Below are 17,175 nucleotides of genomic sequence, written 5' to 3'. Positions count from 1 at the left end.
AGTGCAGTCTAATATGAATTACAGTCAGACTGAATTGCAGCGTTTCACATGGTTTCAGGTCAAAGTCGCTGTGTAACTGGCTTTGATTTTTCAGCACCCTCTAAAGTAAGCAGAAAGCTCCAGCAGTCTTTCCTTTTATCTTAGATAGCTGAGGTAATATACTCCTCTTTTTGCCTTTTTATTGGACTTCCTATGAATGTTTAAAAATAGTTATGGAAGCATTGCAAAGAAGTAAATTGAAACATGTTAAATTATTAAATAAGTGATCATATTATAAAAACAGTCCTTAAAATGCTTTCATGTAAAAACCTTACTTCAGAAAAAAAGCCAACCAAAGTTTTTACCTGGCATCTAGGGATAATATTCATATTAAAGTGTAGCTTTACAAGCCTGTCACTGATGTTTTACCTACTGTAACTGCAAAAGGGGTCTCTGGAAGATGCGCTACAAGGTTTAGCAGTTTCACGCTCACCACTCTCGCAAGAAGATCAAGTCATCGTTTACATGAGGACGGGTCGGCTCCTGCTGCCTCCCTTACAGATCCTCCACAGTGCTGTCTACTGACTCTCTTTTTTCCCTTTACAATTGTTTATCTTTTTACACTGGCGTTTTCCCTCTTGGATCCTTGAGCTGCTTCTTAATCCTATATCAATAATCTCACTTCTGTCTGCAATTTTACTTTTATTATTTTGCGTAATTCTCACAATTTAGTGAATTTCTCAGTAGTCTGAACCATATACATGCAGCTGGCCTGTCTCAAAACTAGCCCTTGGGTCAGAGCTGAATCCACAGGAGAAGAATAACATATAATGAAAGCCCACTGCTGTTTCCCCGCTGCCTACAGCCATCTCTAATCTTACGCTTCGGCCCAGGTTTTTCCGAAGACTTCCACACCACTTACTCCCCAGCTGAGCTTTCACAGGTAGGTTATGCAACCACTGTTGAAAGGCAATACCATCTCGGCAGACCTACCAGCTTTCACGAACGTGTAATTCAGGCTGTCTCCCGGAGCACATCAGGGCTGCTTTGTTGGTAAAACACTAGAATTCAGCTGCAGCAAGGACCCAAGAAACGGTAATACAACAATAAGTCCTAATGGGAAGCTAAGGGTTGCAGAAGTTACTGTCTTCTGTTTCTAAGATTGTAAATTTTGTTTTCAAACAGTGGGATTAAACTGCCAAGGAAAGGGCAACCATTGCCCTATCAGTTTACACTGGTAATTCATTATTCATCATACAGAATTAGAGCTTAACTGAAGGTCTTTGAGAGAAGTCTCGAGCAATACACCATAGAACCTTGGTAGCTAAGATGCTGTTGATTCTTTCCAAGCAAAATATAACTCGATCTAAAAAAACAGTTTGACAGCTTTTTTTTTTTTTTTAAACATGTTAATTTGTTTGAAAGAACATTGTAAAAAGAATTGAACATGGGCTTGTCATCTGGAAGCTACACTTGCTACAGAGCTTTTTATTATTATCATTACTAATGTCATAATATGTTTGCTGCTGCAACCAAAAACTTTGTTAAACAGGTTGGTGATGGAGGAAGACTAGTTCCAGTGCCCAGTCTCAGTGAAGCTGATAAATACCAACCTCTGAGCCTTGTGATTAAGAAAAGAAAATGTTTGCTTTCAAAAAAATCTAAATTTGCTTCAACACCTTTTACATTAAAAGACATTCTTCAAGGGGAGAAAGAAATTTCAGCAGGTAAGATTTCTATCTTTCTTCAAAGTGGAGAAAAAGCATGTTTTCTAGTAACTACAGAACAGTAGACATAGTTTAAACTGTACAGGTAGTATGATGGTTCTTTAGTACATGGGTAATAAAATTTGTCTTGCTTACTCATGTAATAAATATTTAAGAAAAAAGTACATCAAACTGTTAAAAGAAAAAAGAAAAAAAAAAGGACTTTCTGAAAAGGAGTAAAAAAAAAAAAGTAATTATACTAAAAAGCCTTGATATTTTCTGAGCTAATATGAAACAAATTCAGTTAAGCCTTTTGTTTTTTCACAAATCACAACAGATTCCTGATAGATGTATTGATGTATGTTGATTAATTGCTGCTTAAAACTTGTTTTTAATGTTCACCATTCTCTGTATACTCACTTTTAAGTATGTAAGAATGGCCTCGGTTCTGCAGCACTTCTATGCTAGTAATCCCTGGTGTTGAACTGGGCTCTGCACAGGCAGAAGCATTTGACAACAGCTATCTGACTGAAGTAATTGGTTATCCATAAAATTTTTTTTTGTAATCTTGTTTGAGTATTTAGAGAGCTTAACTGTGTTTAAATTGCCTTTGCTATGCAATATCAGAATTTTTTGAGGAGATTCTATGAGAATTAGGAGGTGCAAAACTGAACTATACTGCCTATATTTTCCTGTACCTTCCTTTGAAAAGTCTGTGTAATGGTGTCTACATGCTATGTTTTCTCAAAACAGTTTCATAGCTTTATTTTCTTTTGAAAAAAGGTCCATGTTGACAAAAGTATTGATCACATTAATTGTACAACAATTGCATCAATTAAAAACTCTACTAAGACAAACCAGGATGAGCACAAGACGACAGAAATACCATTTGACCCCAGAAAGGGGTGATTCCAGAACGTAAGCATGGTGAAAAAAATTAGAATCCTACTAATCCTACTAGTCTTACATTCAGGACAAGTCAGCTGCCTTGTCCTGAATGAAAAAAAAAAAAAAATCTCATTAAAAAGTCTGAGAAAAACGTTGCAAAATCTCATTAAAAAGTCTCTCAAAACCTTACTAGTCTTTTCTGTAAAGGTTAGATGTCATGTGCAGACCGTATTGTCCTTTAATGTGAACAAAGAACTTTGTAATTGAATTTCCTTTTTTACGTGACAAATACAAGCATTTGCAATCTTTTTAGAATTATGAAAAATATATGAACCTTTTTTTTTTGGTTAAAAATAAAGACAAACAGGATTCATATTAGGTGACTACATAATATCAGTTATCCTAAAAGCTTCAAAGGATTAAAAAAAAAAGGAGTAAACCCCAGACTTTCAAATGTATTTGGGTGCCTAATCCCTGTGTTCTACCTGCTCTATTAATTTTAATTTGGCAACCAATGCGTTCTAATATTTTTTCTGTTAGTGTAATGGAAATGTATTTAAGGTTATGAAGAAAGCATTATAGAAATGTTTTGGCACCTAGCCTTTGATTGTACAATAAATCAATGCAAACTTTCAAGTAAGTAAAAATTAATCTGTTGTTTTCCTTCAAAATAAACTGACATAGTCCCTGGAATCATCAGGCATACATGGAAAGTGTGGTAAGTCTTTCTAATTGTGACGTCAGGTAAAAGGCAGAGTTAATGTTACTGACACACCCATGTTTCATTCACGTATTGGAAAAATGAAGAAGTGTTAGGTTTATTTGTACTACATCTAAACAAAACTCAGAATTCACTAATTTACACACAGTGGCTTTCATTTTGTTCCTAGTTTTAATATTCTGTGTGGCCTCCACTAAGTCGTTTTGTGTTTCAGAGCCTCTGTCATTAAACCCAGAACGCACTACATGTCTAGTTTATACAAGCACCAACAGCGTACTTACAGGTAAAAGTACTTGAGGAGAATAATGATAAACACAGAAATGTGTAAATAGCCCTAATCACCATTTCATGCCCAGGACATATCACATGCAGGACCATGGGCACAACTCTGCCAGAGAGTCACAGAAATTCCTCAGACCCCTATGCGCTCTCTTTCCATTAGTTATCAGTAGTAACACCGATAAATAAGTGCTCAATGTGGCTCTGAATTTCACATCAAAATGGTTAAGTACAGTAGGAACAGTACCATTTATTCTCTTCTTGCTGTGTAAAAACACTGCGTTCGGACTTCTCATCACACAATGGTTATCTTCTTTTACTCAGGTGTCTCATCTTACCAGTTGCTCAACTATGAAGACAAATCAGATGTTTCGCTTAATGGTAGAAGAGGAAATCAGATAATGAATGATGTCGGTTTTGATGTTGCTGGATCAGATTCTGTTGCCTTTAAAGCGTCATTTGGCATAGTGACCAAACATGAGGTTGAAGTACCAACATTACTTAAAGAACTTACTACAAGGTTATATTTTGGTTTCTTGTTCCATAATTACATTTCATACAGTTAGGTTGAACCACTGAAATGGTTAGGTTTTGATTAGTTTTAGCCAGTCAATAGCAGTAACCATCTGATATTTTCCAAGAGTCTCAGGGTGGATCACTGGGATTAGACACATGATCTTCTGTATAACACAGACTGTATAATTCTTCTGAATTAATTCTTGCTTGAATTACAGCGCATCTTTCAGGAAAAAAAAAAATAAATCCAGAGAGGAAGGGTACATCTAAGGTCCTATCTATGTTATTCCATACTATTGGAAATTTGAAATGTACTTCAAATGACATTACCCAACTTCAGGTTTCAGAAATAGGATTTGGTTGCCTTTGTCTGATGAATGAGAAAGCCATATGTTTTATTGCCAATGTAGATACTTCAAGGTTTTATGAGGTTATTACACAGCCTTTTCTTTGAAAAGCAAAGTAGGTTTATCTGCTTGAATTTTTCATAACCTTCTGTGGTTCTTCTCTAAATGCAGTCTCCATTTTTCCAGCATACTTGTTGAGCTGTGGACACTGAAACTGAACTTGGTGTTCCTGTAGTGCTAGCACAGAAGTCAAACACATAGAAATACGATGTGACTAATTCTAGGTGTAATTCTCTAGTTTATATTTCAAAGATTATCCCTTGACCACAATGTCATCCGAGTGAATCCCAATGTTGCATCCCAGTAAATTAGTTACTATGCATGACGTGACATTTGGTATTTTCATACATATATTGTTTCCTTGTAGTTATTTACCAAGCAGTGCATGTCATTTTGTACCCATAACTTCTCTTGTTCTGTACCTACCTTTTCCTGGTTTATTTGTAATCTCCAAACATTATCATTAATAATTGGGGGTGGGGTGGAGGAAGAGGTCCTAGTCTCCTGATAAAAATATTCAATGTTATACGTCTAGGAGCCAATGCCTGTAGAAATTCTCCTGCAAACACTTGTTTCATGATTGTTCCATGTTTATAAGTTATATAGTTTTTTTCAGTTACAGTTGACACGTATCAATTAACCAGTTTTTAATCCATTGAGTATATGCCAGCTTGTATAGGCATCATTTAGGCTTCTAACCAAAACATTCCATCATCATAAGCTTTATAGAAGCCCAAAGGTAGAGCATTACAGCTATTGCTTTTACTATCTATTTTCCATGAATCCTTACTGACTTACATTACTTATACCCCTTTAAAAAAAGTTGTTATTAATTAGGGTATGTTGACAGTTCCTTACTGTCACTAAGAACAGTTGTCAGATGGACAGACCTGGAATTTTCCAGGGTGTCCCACATATCCTTTCTAACATTTGTATATTACTGGCTTTCCTTGAATTTTTTAGTGCTTCTTTTCCCAAACACTGAAAATCAATATTAAGTTTCCAGAAACCTCTTCAGTCAGTTGTTTTACTGCTATGAGACAGAAGTTATGGTGATTTATTTACTGATTTAAAGTTACTAATTCTATTAGCTGCTTTGTAAATTGCTAATAATCTCTGAATTTCCTTCCTGCCTCCCTCTTGATTTTAGAAAAATAAATTTTGATCATTGTCTAGTCCATCAATCAAGAAAAAGTAGGATGGAAATTTTGTGCGTGGTCATGGAAAGTATTAGAACTACGAGGCAGTGCTCATTAACTGTCCATACTGGAATGCGTGGAGAGACAATGAGGGTAAATATGTTTGACAAAGTTCTGTAACTTAAATGAACAAACACAAAAAGCTCATTTTTATAAATGTTATGGTTGGATTTAATTGCATTTTTACTGATATAAGCTCAGAAAAAATCTGAAGTAAATCAATATTATTGCACTGATGTAAACTGAATTAAAAGTTGGTCTTTTGTTAGTATTGCTTATGTGACTGAGGGATGGGAAATGCATGAAAGGATGACTAGACAATGAGCCATTGCTTTGGGTGAAGCCTCAACAAAAATGTCGAATTTACTTCTTAGTTTGAATCGCAAATAAACATAGATCCTATCTTTCGTTATTATATTCATTTTCTATAACGCATTGGAACTTCAGGTTGTTATTATCTGAAGAGTTGGCATCTTACTCCCTGTCTTATGTTCTTCTTCCCTCTCCCTCTCTCTCTTCAATGTGTTTGAATAATTGAAACTACAAATATTCTGAGGTTTGCCCATTACTAGTATTTATAGATTATTCAGATAATTTTCAATGGGCAATGAAAGCTAAGTTACTATCTCTGTATCAAACTTTATTAAAATGCAAAGTTGTTAATATAAAATTCTTTAGTTGTGAAATTTGATCTTCAATTTCAATGCTTCCTCCTGGCATTATGCTTGTCAATATATACAGTTAAGATATTATTTTGTCTATTTTTTCATTGCAATTTGTAAGTTTTTTTCTTTTGATGCTTTTCTAAATTATAGTTTCACATTATTGAAGATCAGAATTATAAAGGGCGGGACAAAGCCATTGTTTTTCCTGCGCATACAACTATTGCTTTTAGTGTATTTGAACTTTATATTCATTTGGATGGTAATTTCGGTAAGTGATGTGCATTACTGTCATTACTGCTATTATTTATAATGACCTGAGTTTTTAAAACAGTTTTCTTGCTCTCGATGTACATAAGTCCCCATCCCATACAATAGTATGCTTTAATTTTATGCACATAAGTAGTCTGACTTTCTAAGGGAAACAATTCTTGAAAAGATAAACAAGGCAGGTGCTAGAAAATAGTCTGTTGTGGAAACATTTTTTAAAAGTTAAGTATGATTTTGTAATTTTTTTTTTTTAAATCCTGCAGTTCCATGGAAGAAAAAATCACTTCCTTATATTTCTAGCCTGTAGGGACCAGGCCTATGAGACCATCTGATCAGTTTTGCATAAAATAGGCAAGTAAAAAGACCCAAGTAAAGAAGAAAGTGTGCAGAACTTCTAAACTAAGCTAACATTTTTTCTGTTGGGGCTTTAATTTCAGTCTGATACATCATTACCACATATGGATATCTGACGATATTTAGGAAGAAATAATCACAACTACTGGAAACTAATTTAAAAAATTGCATAGCTCCTGTAAGTTTTTCTCTTTTTGGGGAAAGGATAGTGCTTATGTATTTACATTATTTGCACTGATTAATGTATCGCCTATAGCATTATCAATGTTATCAACATTGTTTGTAATAAACCAGAAAGTCAATTTAGGATTTGATCTAGCACTTGATAACATCAAATGCGAAACTCCCCACCAACTGAGTAATGTTAGATAAAGTTCTAACCACCGGATTCACATGTACTTAACTACAGGAACCTCTGTCAGTCACTCAACCGTTTCAGGAATTGCTTGAGTCTCTATAACATTGTGGCTTTCTGTAAATAGCAAGATAAAAGACCTGGTTAGGGAAGTAATCTCTCTCTCTGCAGATCTGTACAGGCCTATGTTTAAAAAGTTGCAAATAGCTCCGTACCCTTTGGCATACACAGTATAAAACTTGCATGACAGGTACTCTGCATTGTATAGCACTTTTTTACTGAACTGTGAGATACCTTTACCCTTCTGTAAAAACTTTACATATACTCCAAACCAGGCATAATTACTGGATTAAAAGTAAAAGAGATAATACAGTATGGTAGTTCTTTATATTCACTTCCATAATGTTCAACATTAATTTCAGTTTTGGTAGTGTTTTATTTTACCTTTATGCAATGGTAGGTACATGCACAGTGTTTTTCCTAAAGTCATTATCAGTGAAATAATCAATGAAGCTGATATTTGTATTGGCATAATTAAAAAGAATTCCTAATTGAGAAAGTTTAACACATGTTTTTTCAGTTCCTTGTAACTGATTATCCTTATATTTCACTTTAAAGGTTTTCTTTCAAGTTATGAAAAGAAACTTAGGTGATACTTATTTTTATTTAAAAAAAACCCCAAGTTTTAGTAGTTGATTTGGTGTTGGAAGAGATGACTACAGAACTCACAGCCTTGCTTATTATTTTTCATTTTCAGTTTCAAGTGAGATCATAGAAATGTTTCTCCTTCAGAAGTGGGGCTTCCATTTATATGATATTGACTGCCTTAGTCCCTTAACATGGCCATAACTTGTGTGTAAAACAAAACAAACTCTAATGATGTATGTTGAAAACCACCAACATTTTAAAATTCCCATTGAATCTGTGTCACTTGATTCTATGGGCTATTACTGTGTGCAGACTTGTATTAACAAGTGGTACTAGCCATTAAAAACATTAGCAAAGCTGAATTTAATCACTGTTAGCTTTATAGATTAGAAAGTATATTAAACGCTGTTGTGCAATGATTGCTTTTAGATTTTGCCCTTCTAAACACTTATTTTTAATTTTTACAGAACTCTGTGTGACTCCCATTTCAAAAGGAGGATTTGAAAAAGAGAAATCTGGATCATCTTCACTGATCAAGTTAAGGAGGTTAAAGAGTAATCTGTTTCATCGAAGTATGACTTTTGATATTTATATCCAGATGTCTTAGTTAATGCATGAAGAGTGTGTTTTTGTTTGTGTGCAAGATGAATGTTTAAAGAAGAAAATTTCGATGGAAAATGTACCTCTTTTAACTTCTTGTGTATTGAAATGATTGTAAAGTTATTAAAATTTATATTTGAGAATCTGACTCTTTTACAAATAACAAATTTATGGTATTGCTGTTCATTAAAACTCTAAAGATCTTAAAATAAAAATGATGGCTGATGATAAACTGGTATGGAGTAATTATACAACTAGCTTCAGTTAACATGCCTATTTCATATGCTTGCCATTTACAGCTAGTGTTATGCAATACAAGTTATAAAGAATATTCCAAGGCAAAGTAAGTTTAAATATCAAACAATATTAATTTAAATATTTGAATGTACTCTTTAGGCTATATGTTCACATGGCAGGGACGTGGGCAAGATGCCATCATAGTTCTCTTTTCTCATTCTGGTATGAGCACAACATCCAAAAAAGCTGAGTATTGCTGTATCTAGCTATATTTTCTTCAGAACAAGATCCTATACTTTTTAACACTCCTTGGTCCAAGTATTTTGGAAATCTGCAAATCCGAGTGTGAAGATAAATGTTGAGCAGTAAAGACATCCTTCTAAAGGCTGCTCTGTACAGGTGTCCTTGCTCCATTGTATCCCGTTCTTGATCAAAGGGCTTTTATTTGACCAAGCCTTCAGTGCTGCTCCAGTCTGCACTAAGGGAATAAGTCTTCGGTGGGTATGATACATCTCAGTAGCTGTAGCTGCCTGAAAGTTTGTCATCCAATCTAAAGTAATCAGTCCCTGAAGAGAGAGGAAAAAGGTAGGTAGTTCCAAAAGTGATTTCTTCCTGAGGTGTTTTGTGTGCTCAGAAGTCTGCTGGGAGGTCAACACGGAGTCCTCCAAATTTTCTAAACCTTTTAAGTATTGGTGGTTTTGTTGTAAATACTAGGAAAAAAAGTGAATTTACAATTTTTACAAAAGAAAACTAGAAATGCAAAAATAAAAATGGCTAAACAGGAAAGTATGCAGCTGCGATTTGATTTGGCACCAATTTTTCAAAAGCTTGCCTCATGCCTATCTTTTAGGTGCATTTCTAAAAATATTATAATTATATAGGTCATATACAAAAGAATTCTGGCTTCTGTCAGTGTCTTTTGTGAAATTAAAGAAAAATTTTCATCACACAGGGCTTTTGATGGGAAGTAATCTACAACGTGGCATGTTTAGAATGGTTTCATGAAGCAGTTGTTATTTCTGTAATTAGATTGACAGGTTGTTTTGTAAACAGTTCATAATGTAATGACAAATCATTGCTGCTTTTTTTTGTGCGTTCTTTTTCAGATAAAAGAGTAGTGGATACCATTGCTAACTCTGATGCTTACTTGGAGGACCTTTTCACAGATTATTATGAAAAAGCTGCAAGCATGACTGATCTCTCTACAAGTTATCTCAGAGAAGGGTCTCATATCCGAATTAATTTACTTAATAACAACATCCCCAAAGGTCCCTGTGTCCTTTGTGGAATGGGAAGTTCTAAAAGGGAGACAGTCTACGGATGCCTAGAGTGTTCTTTTAATGGACAAAAGTACGTACGACTGCATGCTGTGCCCTGTTTTGACCTCTGGCACAAGAGAGTAAAGTAACTAAGCTAATTAAGTGCCTGTTGTTGCAGACATGGGCATAACTGTGCCACAAACTTTTCAGAATTAGTAAATATGACTCAAATTGTTGAAATGCAAAATAGTGAAAGTGCAAAACATTTTATTACACTATTATCGTCAAATTATTTGCTTCACAGTCAATGACCTTTTACTTGAAAATGCCCTCATGCATTCTCTGACATTGCTGTTCTTCTTTCTAGAACCTTCTCTTTCATTATCATGATAATGAAAAAATGTACCTTAAAACTGTATTTTCATGTCAAAATATATGCTAGAACTTACTTTAAGTTGTTTACACAAACTTGTTAAACCCCAATATGTTGCCTTTATCTACACTGGCGTATGATGGTAAAATGAGAATATTTGTTAATAATTTAGTGTTCTCATGAATGTTTAATTGAAGTATCAGATTAAAAAACATGCTAAAACTTAGCTCAGTCTAATGTTTCATTTACAAAAGGGAACAACTAAAACTAGGGATAAGTGTTTCATATTACAATGCCATTACCACGTCAACAGTTTGTTTAGATAACTAAAAAGTACCAGCCAGTCCACCTTCTGCATTTGGATTTTAGGTCACAGCTGCTCTTGACTTTCTTTTGTGTTCAGAAAAAATTGCTTAGCAGAAAATGTTTTGGAAGCTTAGGAAAATAACAGAACTACATCCTTCCAACAAGACTTCAGGGGTGAAGGTCTTAACGACAGAAAATTAAGTCTGTGTTGTCAAGAATATAAACACCAGAGGGCACTACAGAATTGTGTCCAATACTGAGACTGGGCATGCGGCTGGTTACTGTCCTGTTGAAGCTCTCCCCATGCTATTTTAAACTGGGAAAGCAACTAAAAAATGTTTTTCTACCTTTTAGAATGATGATAAGGATAACCTAGGTATGGAAGCTTTTTTATTTGTGCTGCCACTTTCACTGTGTACATCTGATATTGCATGTTGAAATGAATACAGCCACTGCTTTTTACATGAGAAGAGTGAAGGATGTTACACAGACATTATGATGACACCTGCATAAGCAGAACAGTTAACTAGCCTGAAGTACTGTCTGTAACTATGGCTACTTCTTTGCATTTTTCCAAAGTGAGGAAAATTAGAATGATGCCCAAATAATTACTTATGCTTATACAGAGCATCTCCCATCATCTTTCACCTCATCCAAGTAAATCACGACAGTGTACATTTTTAACTTGGCGTTGCTGAATAAACTGAATAATTTTACTAAGTCAAAGTTTAAAAACCCACTTAAAATACTGCTTTTTCATGACCACCGAATTATTCATGTTAATATTACAGCAAAGAGGTTATTTTAAGTTGCTTTAAAAACACTTATGGTTTTATCTTGACATTCCATAAACACCGTTCATTTATTTTAAGGCCTTTTATAGTTAAATTTGCTGCAAATGGCAATTCTTCAAGAAGCTACCCTAGGAGCCTCCAGAGTTTTAACAGTTACCTTCCTGGGATTCTGTTTTCCCCTTTTCTTTTGCAGGGGATTGAGAAGTGTTCATCGGTTATGTTCTATGTCAACAGGTACTGGAACCATTTTTGTGTGCTTGATACAACAGAAAAAATTATTTTCATCAGTATTTTACACAATGAGAAAGACTACTGAGCAATACTGTAGATTAGGACATGATGCAAGAACCACTAATAATAGATCATGGTGTTTTCCAATTTTATTTCTTTCTTTTGAAATATCTAACACATTTTATTAGTTGAATCTTAAAAATAAGATTTTTACAGTCACCTTAAGAGATATAAAAAGATGCCACTATAAAAAAAATACAAGAAATTCTGTGACAAAGTATTATTATTTAAAATTCAGTGTACAGAAAACAGCCAAAGATTTTTTAAGTACTTAGAGTTCATCATGCTGGTAGACATTGTACTCCTTTGCTGATATGAAACCGTCTCCATCATGGTCATTCTTCTTAAATATATCAGCTAAGATTTCATCATGGACTGAGGGATGACGTTTTTTGCCATCTCTTGCAAATTCTTCTTTCAAATACTGGCTTATCTAGAAGAAAAGAAAAAAGTCCAGCCATTGTGGCTTTTATGCCAGTACTCAAACAGCTCTCTTCAAGGACACTTGGGGTATATATGTAAGTTATTGTGACTCCAGTGCAGACATGTCTGAAGTTTGTTTCCCAGCAAGTCTGAGACATATTAATGTATCAAAGTAAATTTCAACATTGCACAGTGTAGTTTGTGTAAGCATGCAGAAGCTTTACTTGATGAACCACAGCAGAGGCAGCTCATGTAAAGATAACACTGATGCAACTATACCTATAATTTTATAAATTATTTATTCCAGATTAGTTACATCATATTACCTCAAGTTCAGAGAGTTTCTTGTCACTGTCCTTGTCTATTTGATTAAATGCTTCAACACTGCGAGGTCCCTTATTTACTGCATAAAGTTCAATCTCAAAGATCAATGTTGCATTGGGTGGAATCTTACCCTGTGCTATGAATAAAAGAAAAAAAAGCATTTAAGAAATCAGACAATATAGCAGAGATCACACATATGATAAATTCATATGTAAAGCATCTTAATTTTTTATTACAAAGGCCGTGTTAATATTCAGATTAAACTCTGAATTTAAATATTATACAGCTAGACAGGAAGATCGTTCAGATTGTGCTAGATGAATGATTTTGAGAGAGATTTGCAAACAATATACTTCCCTGGAACAAAATTATATTGCTCCTATCAATTCAGGTACTTCTAAAAATTAAGAGAAGGGTTTGTGTTATGATGAAAAACAAGTATTTCTAAAGTTTTCACTCTTTCACATACTGTCATATGATGGGGCTTATTGAGAGACTGATTCTAAGACATATGCCTTTATTCAATATCTGCAATCTGATTTAAAAGATTACAGTAAGAGACCAATACTCATATGCATTTTCTGTCTGAAGAAACAAGCAGGCAATATCAGGTTTTACCAACTTACTATGAATTATACCTATGGTTAAAGGACTTGATGTAAAATAGTGTTTAAAAATATACATCTCATTAGAAAGAAGCAGTGGGATGCAAGTCATCTGATTCACAAAAAAAAATCCCCAAACTACTGGAATATTTTATCTGGTCTCTGAAGAAAAAAAAAAAGTTAGACTTCATTATTCCTGTGTCAAAGCGTTTTCTGATATCTGATGTAAAAACACCACTGCCTATCAACAGAGGTCTATCATGCATCTGGCAAAAAAAGGGAACTGAAGAGAGACAGTAACAAATTAATGAGGTCTAAAAGTAGTGCCAAAAAAGCATCAAGAAATCATGCAGTGTAAAATTAAAACATAAACATGCAAGATGCTTCTATTCATAGCCAAAGCCAGTGAACATGACATTGTAACCTCGGAATTTTGACAGAATTTTGAGCTTGTGCCCGTCCTTCATAAACTGAAGAAAAACTAAAGAATCTATTCTGTTTACCAACAGAAGGTAAACAAAACTATTACTCACACTACTCATCTAAAGTATCCATAGTAAAAATGACAGGTTTCAGAGTTCAAAAAATTTTAACCTTACAAGCTTTAAAAATGCAGAAGTTTTAAATATATCGGAATATAAATCGTGGTTTATGTACTACTTAGGAAAGAAAGATACAATACTAGAATTCAGTGCCAGTAGTTTACAAATATACATACCAACAGAGGAAAGATATGTAAAGATTTAGAAAGCCACATGCATCTTTTCTAATTCAAGATTAGGCAGGCATCTTCCCCAGCATGCAGGAATATGCTGACACAGAGGACAGGTATGCTGTAGGAAAATAATACTTTCTTGAAGTGCTACCTAGAACAAACAGTTAACACTAGTATTAGAGGTAAAGAACATACTTTTATTTGTGTCAGTGTTTTTACTTGTTGTTATGAGACTTACTTATTAAACATTATGCTCAAGGGTAAAAATTTATTCCTAGTAAACGTCACTGGCTACAATGGAACTGTACGAAAGACAAAACTGGTGCATGGAATTCTGACATAACATCACTACCAAACAATTATTACGGAGCAGGAGCTACCTTTTCACAGAAACTACTACACCCAAGTCAGAGATGAATTTAAGTTATCTACAATTAAGAGTGCTAAAACATTGCATAAAACTTTGACTGGATTTTTTTTTTAAGTAGACTGCACACTTTAGCATCCTAAATTCAAATCAGATTTCATGCATTGTACTGTTGCAATTATTATGTAATGTGATGATATCGTCCATTAACTATCCAGAATGTAAGCAGTATTTTAAACAAATTATTTCTACTTAGATTAATTCTGTGGCATGCACTGGATTACATTCCATTTTGCTCAGAAGATGCAGAATGTCGTTAAAAGGCTAAGCAGGGAGGAGTCAACTAATAGGAACTAAACATGAGTAGCATATAATAGATTAAGACAAAAAATGCTGATGTGAATCATGAAGATCTTTCTTTTGCTGTCAATTTTTTGTATTATGGAAATACTTGGAAAAACACATTGGGTGCCATGTACTGAATTCTAATGCAAACTGCCAGGCCTGGGTGTGGGTCTATGATGAGGACTGCTTAAACTGCATAGGAATGAGCAGGATTAGGCTGCACAGCTGCAGTCATCACCTCCATTGCCTCCAAAAATAATGGAGCACCAATTCTTAGTCATTTACAATACCGTACATTTGAAAGGACAAGAAAACAGAGGAAAGACAAAGTTTAGTATTAAAACTTCTTTATTACCGTATCCTTGCTGTCCGTATGCTAATGATGGCGGAATGATCACTTTCCGTTTTTCTCCAGGACACATATTCATCATAGCAATATCTAACCCTTTTATGACCTGTCCAACACCCAGAACGAACCATTTTGGATGACCTTCATTTTGAGTCCGACTATTAAAAAGAATTGTGAGTGGTTAACAGTGAATTTAGTATTTTACGCTTTTTTATATAAAAATAGCTTTAAGTTAACAGTCAGTAAAAATGTACAGTAGATTATTAGAACATAAGAATGTTTACAGTGCAAGAATACAAAGTATTAACACTGTTTTTCTGCTACAGTTATTAAAGGTCAAATCTTGAGATGTGTAAGGGGCAACCTCCTTTTGAAGTAAAAAAAAGTAAAAAACCAAACTTATTACAAAAACGTCCAATCTTCCTGATCATATACACTGCATGCCAGAAACAAGGTGCCAGTGCAGGAAGCCTGTGAGGAGCACCGAGACCAATTCACTGCTAGGAAGCAGAAATGTCTTCAGCAGTTCACATCGCTGTAGGATGGGATGGGACGGAGCATGCAGGGGTGTGTTGGGGGAACCTGGCAATCTTGGCTATAGTACTGTGTGCTCACCCACCACTCTGTTCAGTTTAGATATTCAGTGCTTGAGCCAGCTTGTGGTCATATGAGGTATCCCCAGTATGGGAGCTACACCGAACGGCGACTGAGCAGCATGTAGCTCAAAAGTCACAGGGCAACACTATATGTGCCAAAATCAGTCACTTCAACAGGCAAAAAAATGCAAGGAAAATGGTACTCTTAAATGTAGAATTTTCCTATACTGATTTTTTCTTAAATGATACAAGGTGGGGGGAATGAATCAAGATTTTGTCATAAACTAGGCTACTGTCTGATCTGTCCAAATATGGGTAAGGAATGAGCCGGGTACCTGAAGGAAAGAAAAGATTCCTCTCCATAGTTTTGCACAGGTGAGTCTTGCCTCACTAGTAGTATGCACCACCATTAAAAGCAAGGCACTGCGAAAATAAAGCTTTTGCACAACGGTTTCTGTGCAAAGCAAGCTAAACCAAGCTGAAACAGCCTGAAGACAGATGGATGGGACAAAGTGAAAAAGCAAAAGCCTAAATGCTAACAACTGGGGCAAAGAGGAAGGCAGCACAAATCGAGGATGGAAGCAGAGACAGGGAAGGGGCATAAACACTGCAAACCACTAGCGTAATGCAGTTGCCCTGCGCAATGCTAACTATGTAGAAGTGCATGCTATATTCAAGTTTGTCTAAAACAGGCAATCTGTGTCCCTCCCAGGAACTCCTCCTCCAAACTTGAGTTTTTCTGCACAGGTTACAGCACAGAACATGGCAGGTGATAACATGGCGGGTTTTCTTTCACCCTGCCCAAGGGGTTCTCCACGTGAGGTGTGGGCTACAAGCTCTCAGCGACCCTCCCAGTCTGTCCCCTTTGCTGGTGACAGCCACCAGTCTCAAGCCCAGCTTTGGTTTCCAGCTTACCTCAGCGCTGGTCCCTCTTGACCCTAGGTAAATCCTACATCCTTCAACACTCGGTTTTGGAAAAATAAAGGCTGAGATGGGGGGAAAATTACTAATCCTAACGTGGTTAGCATTGACCCCAAGCTGTGCCCACACTGGGAGAGCAGCGGGTCTCGCTTACCCAGCTGAGGGGGCATGGCGGGCCCCTTCAGCCGGGTAACCGGGACCCGCTGCTGCTGGGGGCGAGCAGGTTGTGCCACGTACACCGCCGGGCTCGGGCCCATCTTCCCTTCCACCCTACCCGGTGCCCTGGGGGCCCACCTGCAGTAAAACTTGGATCCGTCGCCGGCCAGGAAACCGTCGTAGTGCGCGTTCAGCAGATCCCCCTTCTTGCTCTTCGGGCTGCAGACCTCCGGGAGGTGCAGCACCTCTATTTTAACCTCCTCCGCCACCACCGCCGCCGCCGTGCCGCCTTCGGCCTGCGCCGGGGCCGCCAGCAGGACCAGCGGCAGGAGGAACAGGGTCAGCCCGCGGCCCATGTCGCTTCGAGGAGGCCGCCGGCGTGGCACTGTCCCCGCTGGGCCGAGGGGTGGGCGGGGGCGGGCGGGGACAGGCCGGGCCCAGGCAGCCGCGGTGCGGGCGGTTCTTCGGGCCGGCCCCCGCCGCTCAGGAAGTGAAAGGGACGTCAGGAAACAACCCCGGGGCCGGGGGGC

General features: G+C 36.4%; 2 protein-coding genes across 3 annotated transcripts in view; one reads left to right on the top strand and one right to left on the bottom strand.

The window, feature by feature from the left end:
* PJVK (pejvakin) overlaps positions 1 to 11,779 on the top strand; it is a 30,835-nt gene extending 19,056 nt beyond the window's left edge. Inside the window, exons 3-8 of one of the 2 annotated variants that reach the window (XM_087734843.1) lie at positions 1,532 to 1,706; positions 3,898 to 4,093; positions 5,647 to 5,788; positions 6,511 to 6,628; positions 8,452 to 8,556; positions 9,928 to 11,779. In XM_087734843.1, coding sequence (XP_087590969.1) covers positions 1,532 to 1,706; positions 3,898 to 4,093; positions 5,647 to 5,788; positions 6,511 to 6,628; positions 8,452 to 8,556; positions 9,928 to 10,229 — 1,038 coding nt within the window. In that variant the 3' untranslated portion in view covers positions 10,230 to 11,779. Of the gene's footprint in view, positions 1 to 1,447; positions 1,707 to 3,897; positions 4,094 to 5,646; positions 5,789 to 6,510; positions 6,629 to 8,451; positions 8,557 to 9,927 lie in introns of those variants that run through there. The other variant, XM_009462329.2, reaches the window with a different exon arrangement.
* A 136-nt stretch (positions 11,780 to 11,915) lies between these two features.
* FKBP7 (FKBP prolyl isomerase 7) lies at positions 11,916 to 17,136 on the bottom strand. Its single transcript, XM_009462328.2, has 4 exons — positions 16,784 to 17,136; positions 14,979 to 15,130; positions 12,594 to 12,727; positions 11,916 to 12,277 (listed from the first exon to the last, which is right to left on the bottom strand). Exons 1-4 carry the CDS (start codon positions 16,999 to 17,001, stop codon positions 12,116 to 12,118), a joined length of 666 nt encoding a protein of 221 aa, XP_009460603.2. The 5' UTR covers positions 17,002 to 17,136; the 3' UTR covers positions 11,916 to 12,115.
* Positions 17,137 to 17,175: the final 39 nt, after the last annotated feature.

The sequence above is a fragment of the Nipponia nippon genome, unplaced genomic scaffold, assembly GCF_047370975.1.
Source record: "Nipponia nippon isolate SJK-2023a ecotype South Korea unplaced genomic scaffold, ASM4737097v1 scaffold_5, whole genome shotgun sequence".
Taxonomy (NCBI): domain Eukaryota; kingdom Metazoa; phylum Chordata; class Aves; order Pelecaniformes; family Threskiornithidae; genus Nipponia; species Nipponia nippon.
This window is presented reverse-complemented; position numbering and strand designations above follow the sequence as displayed.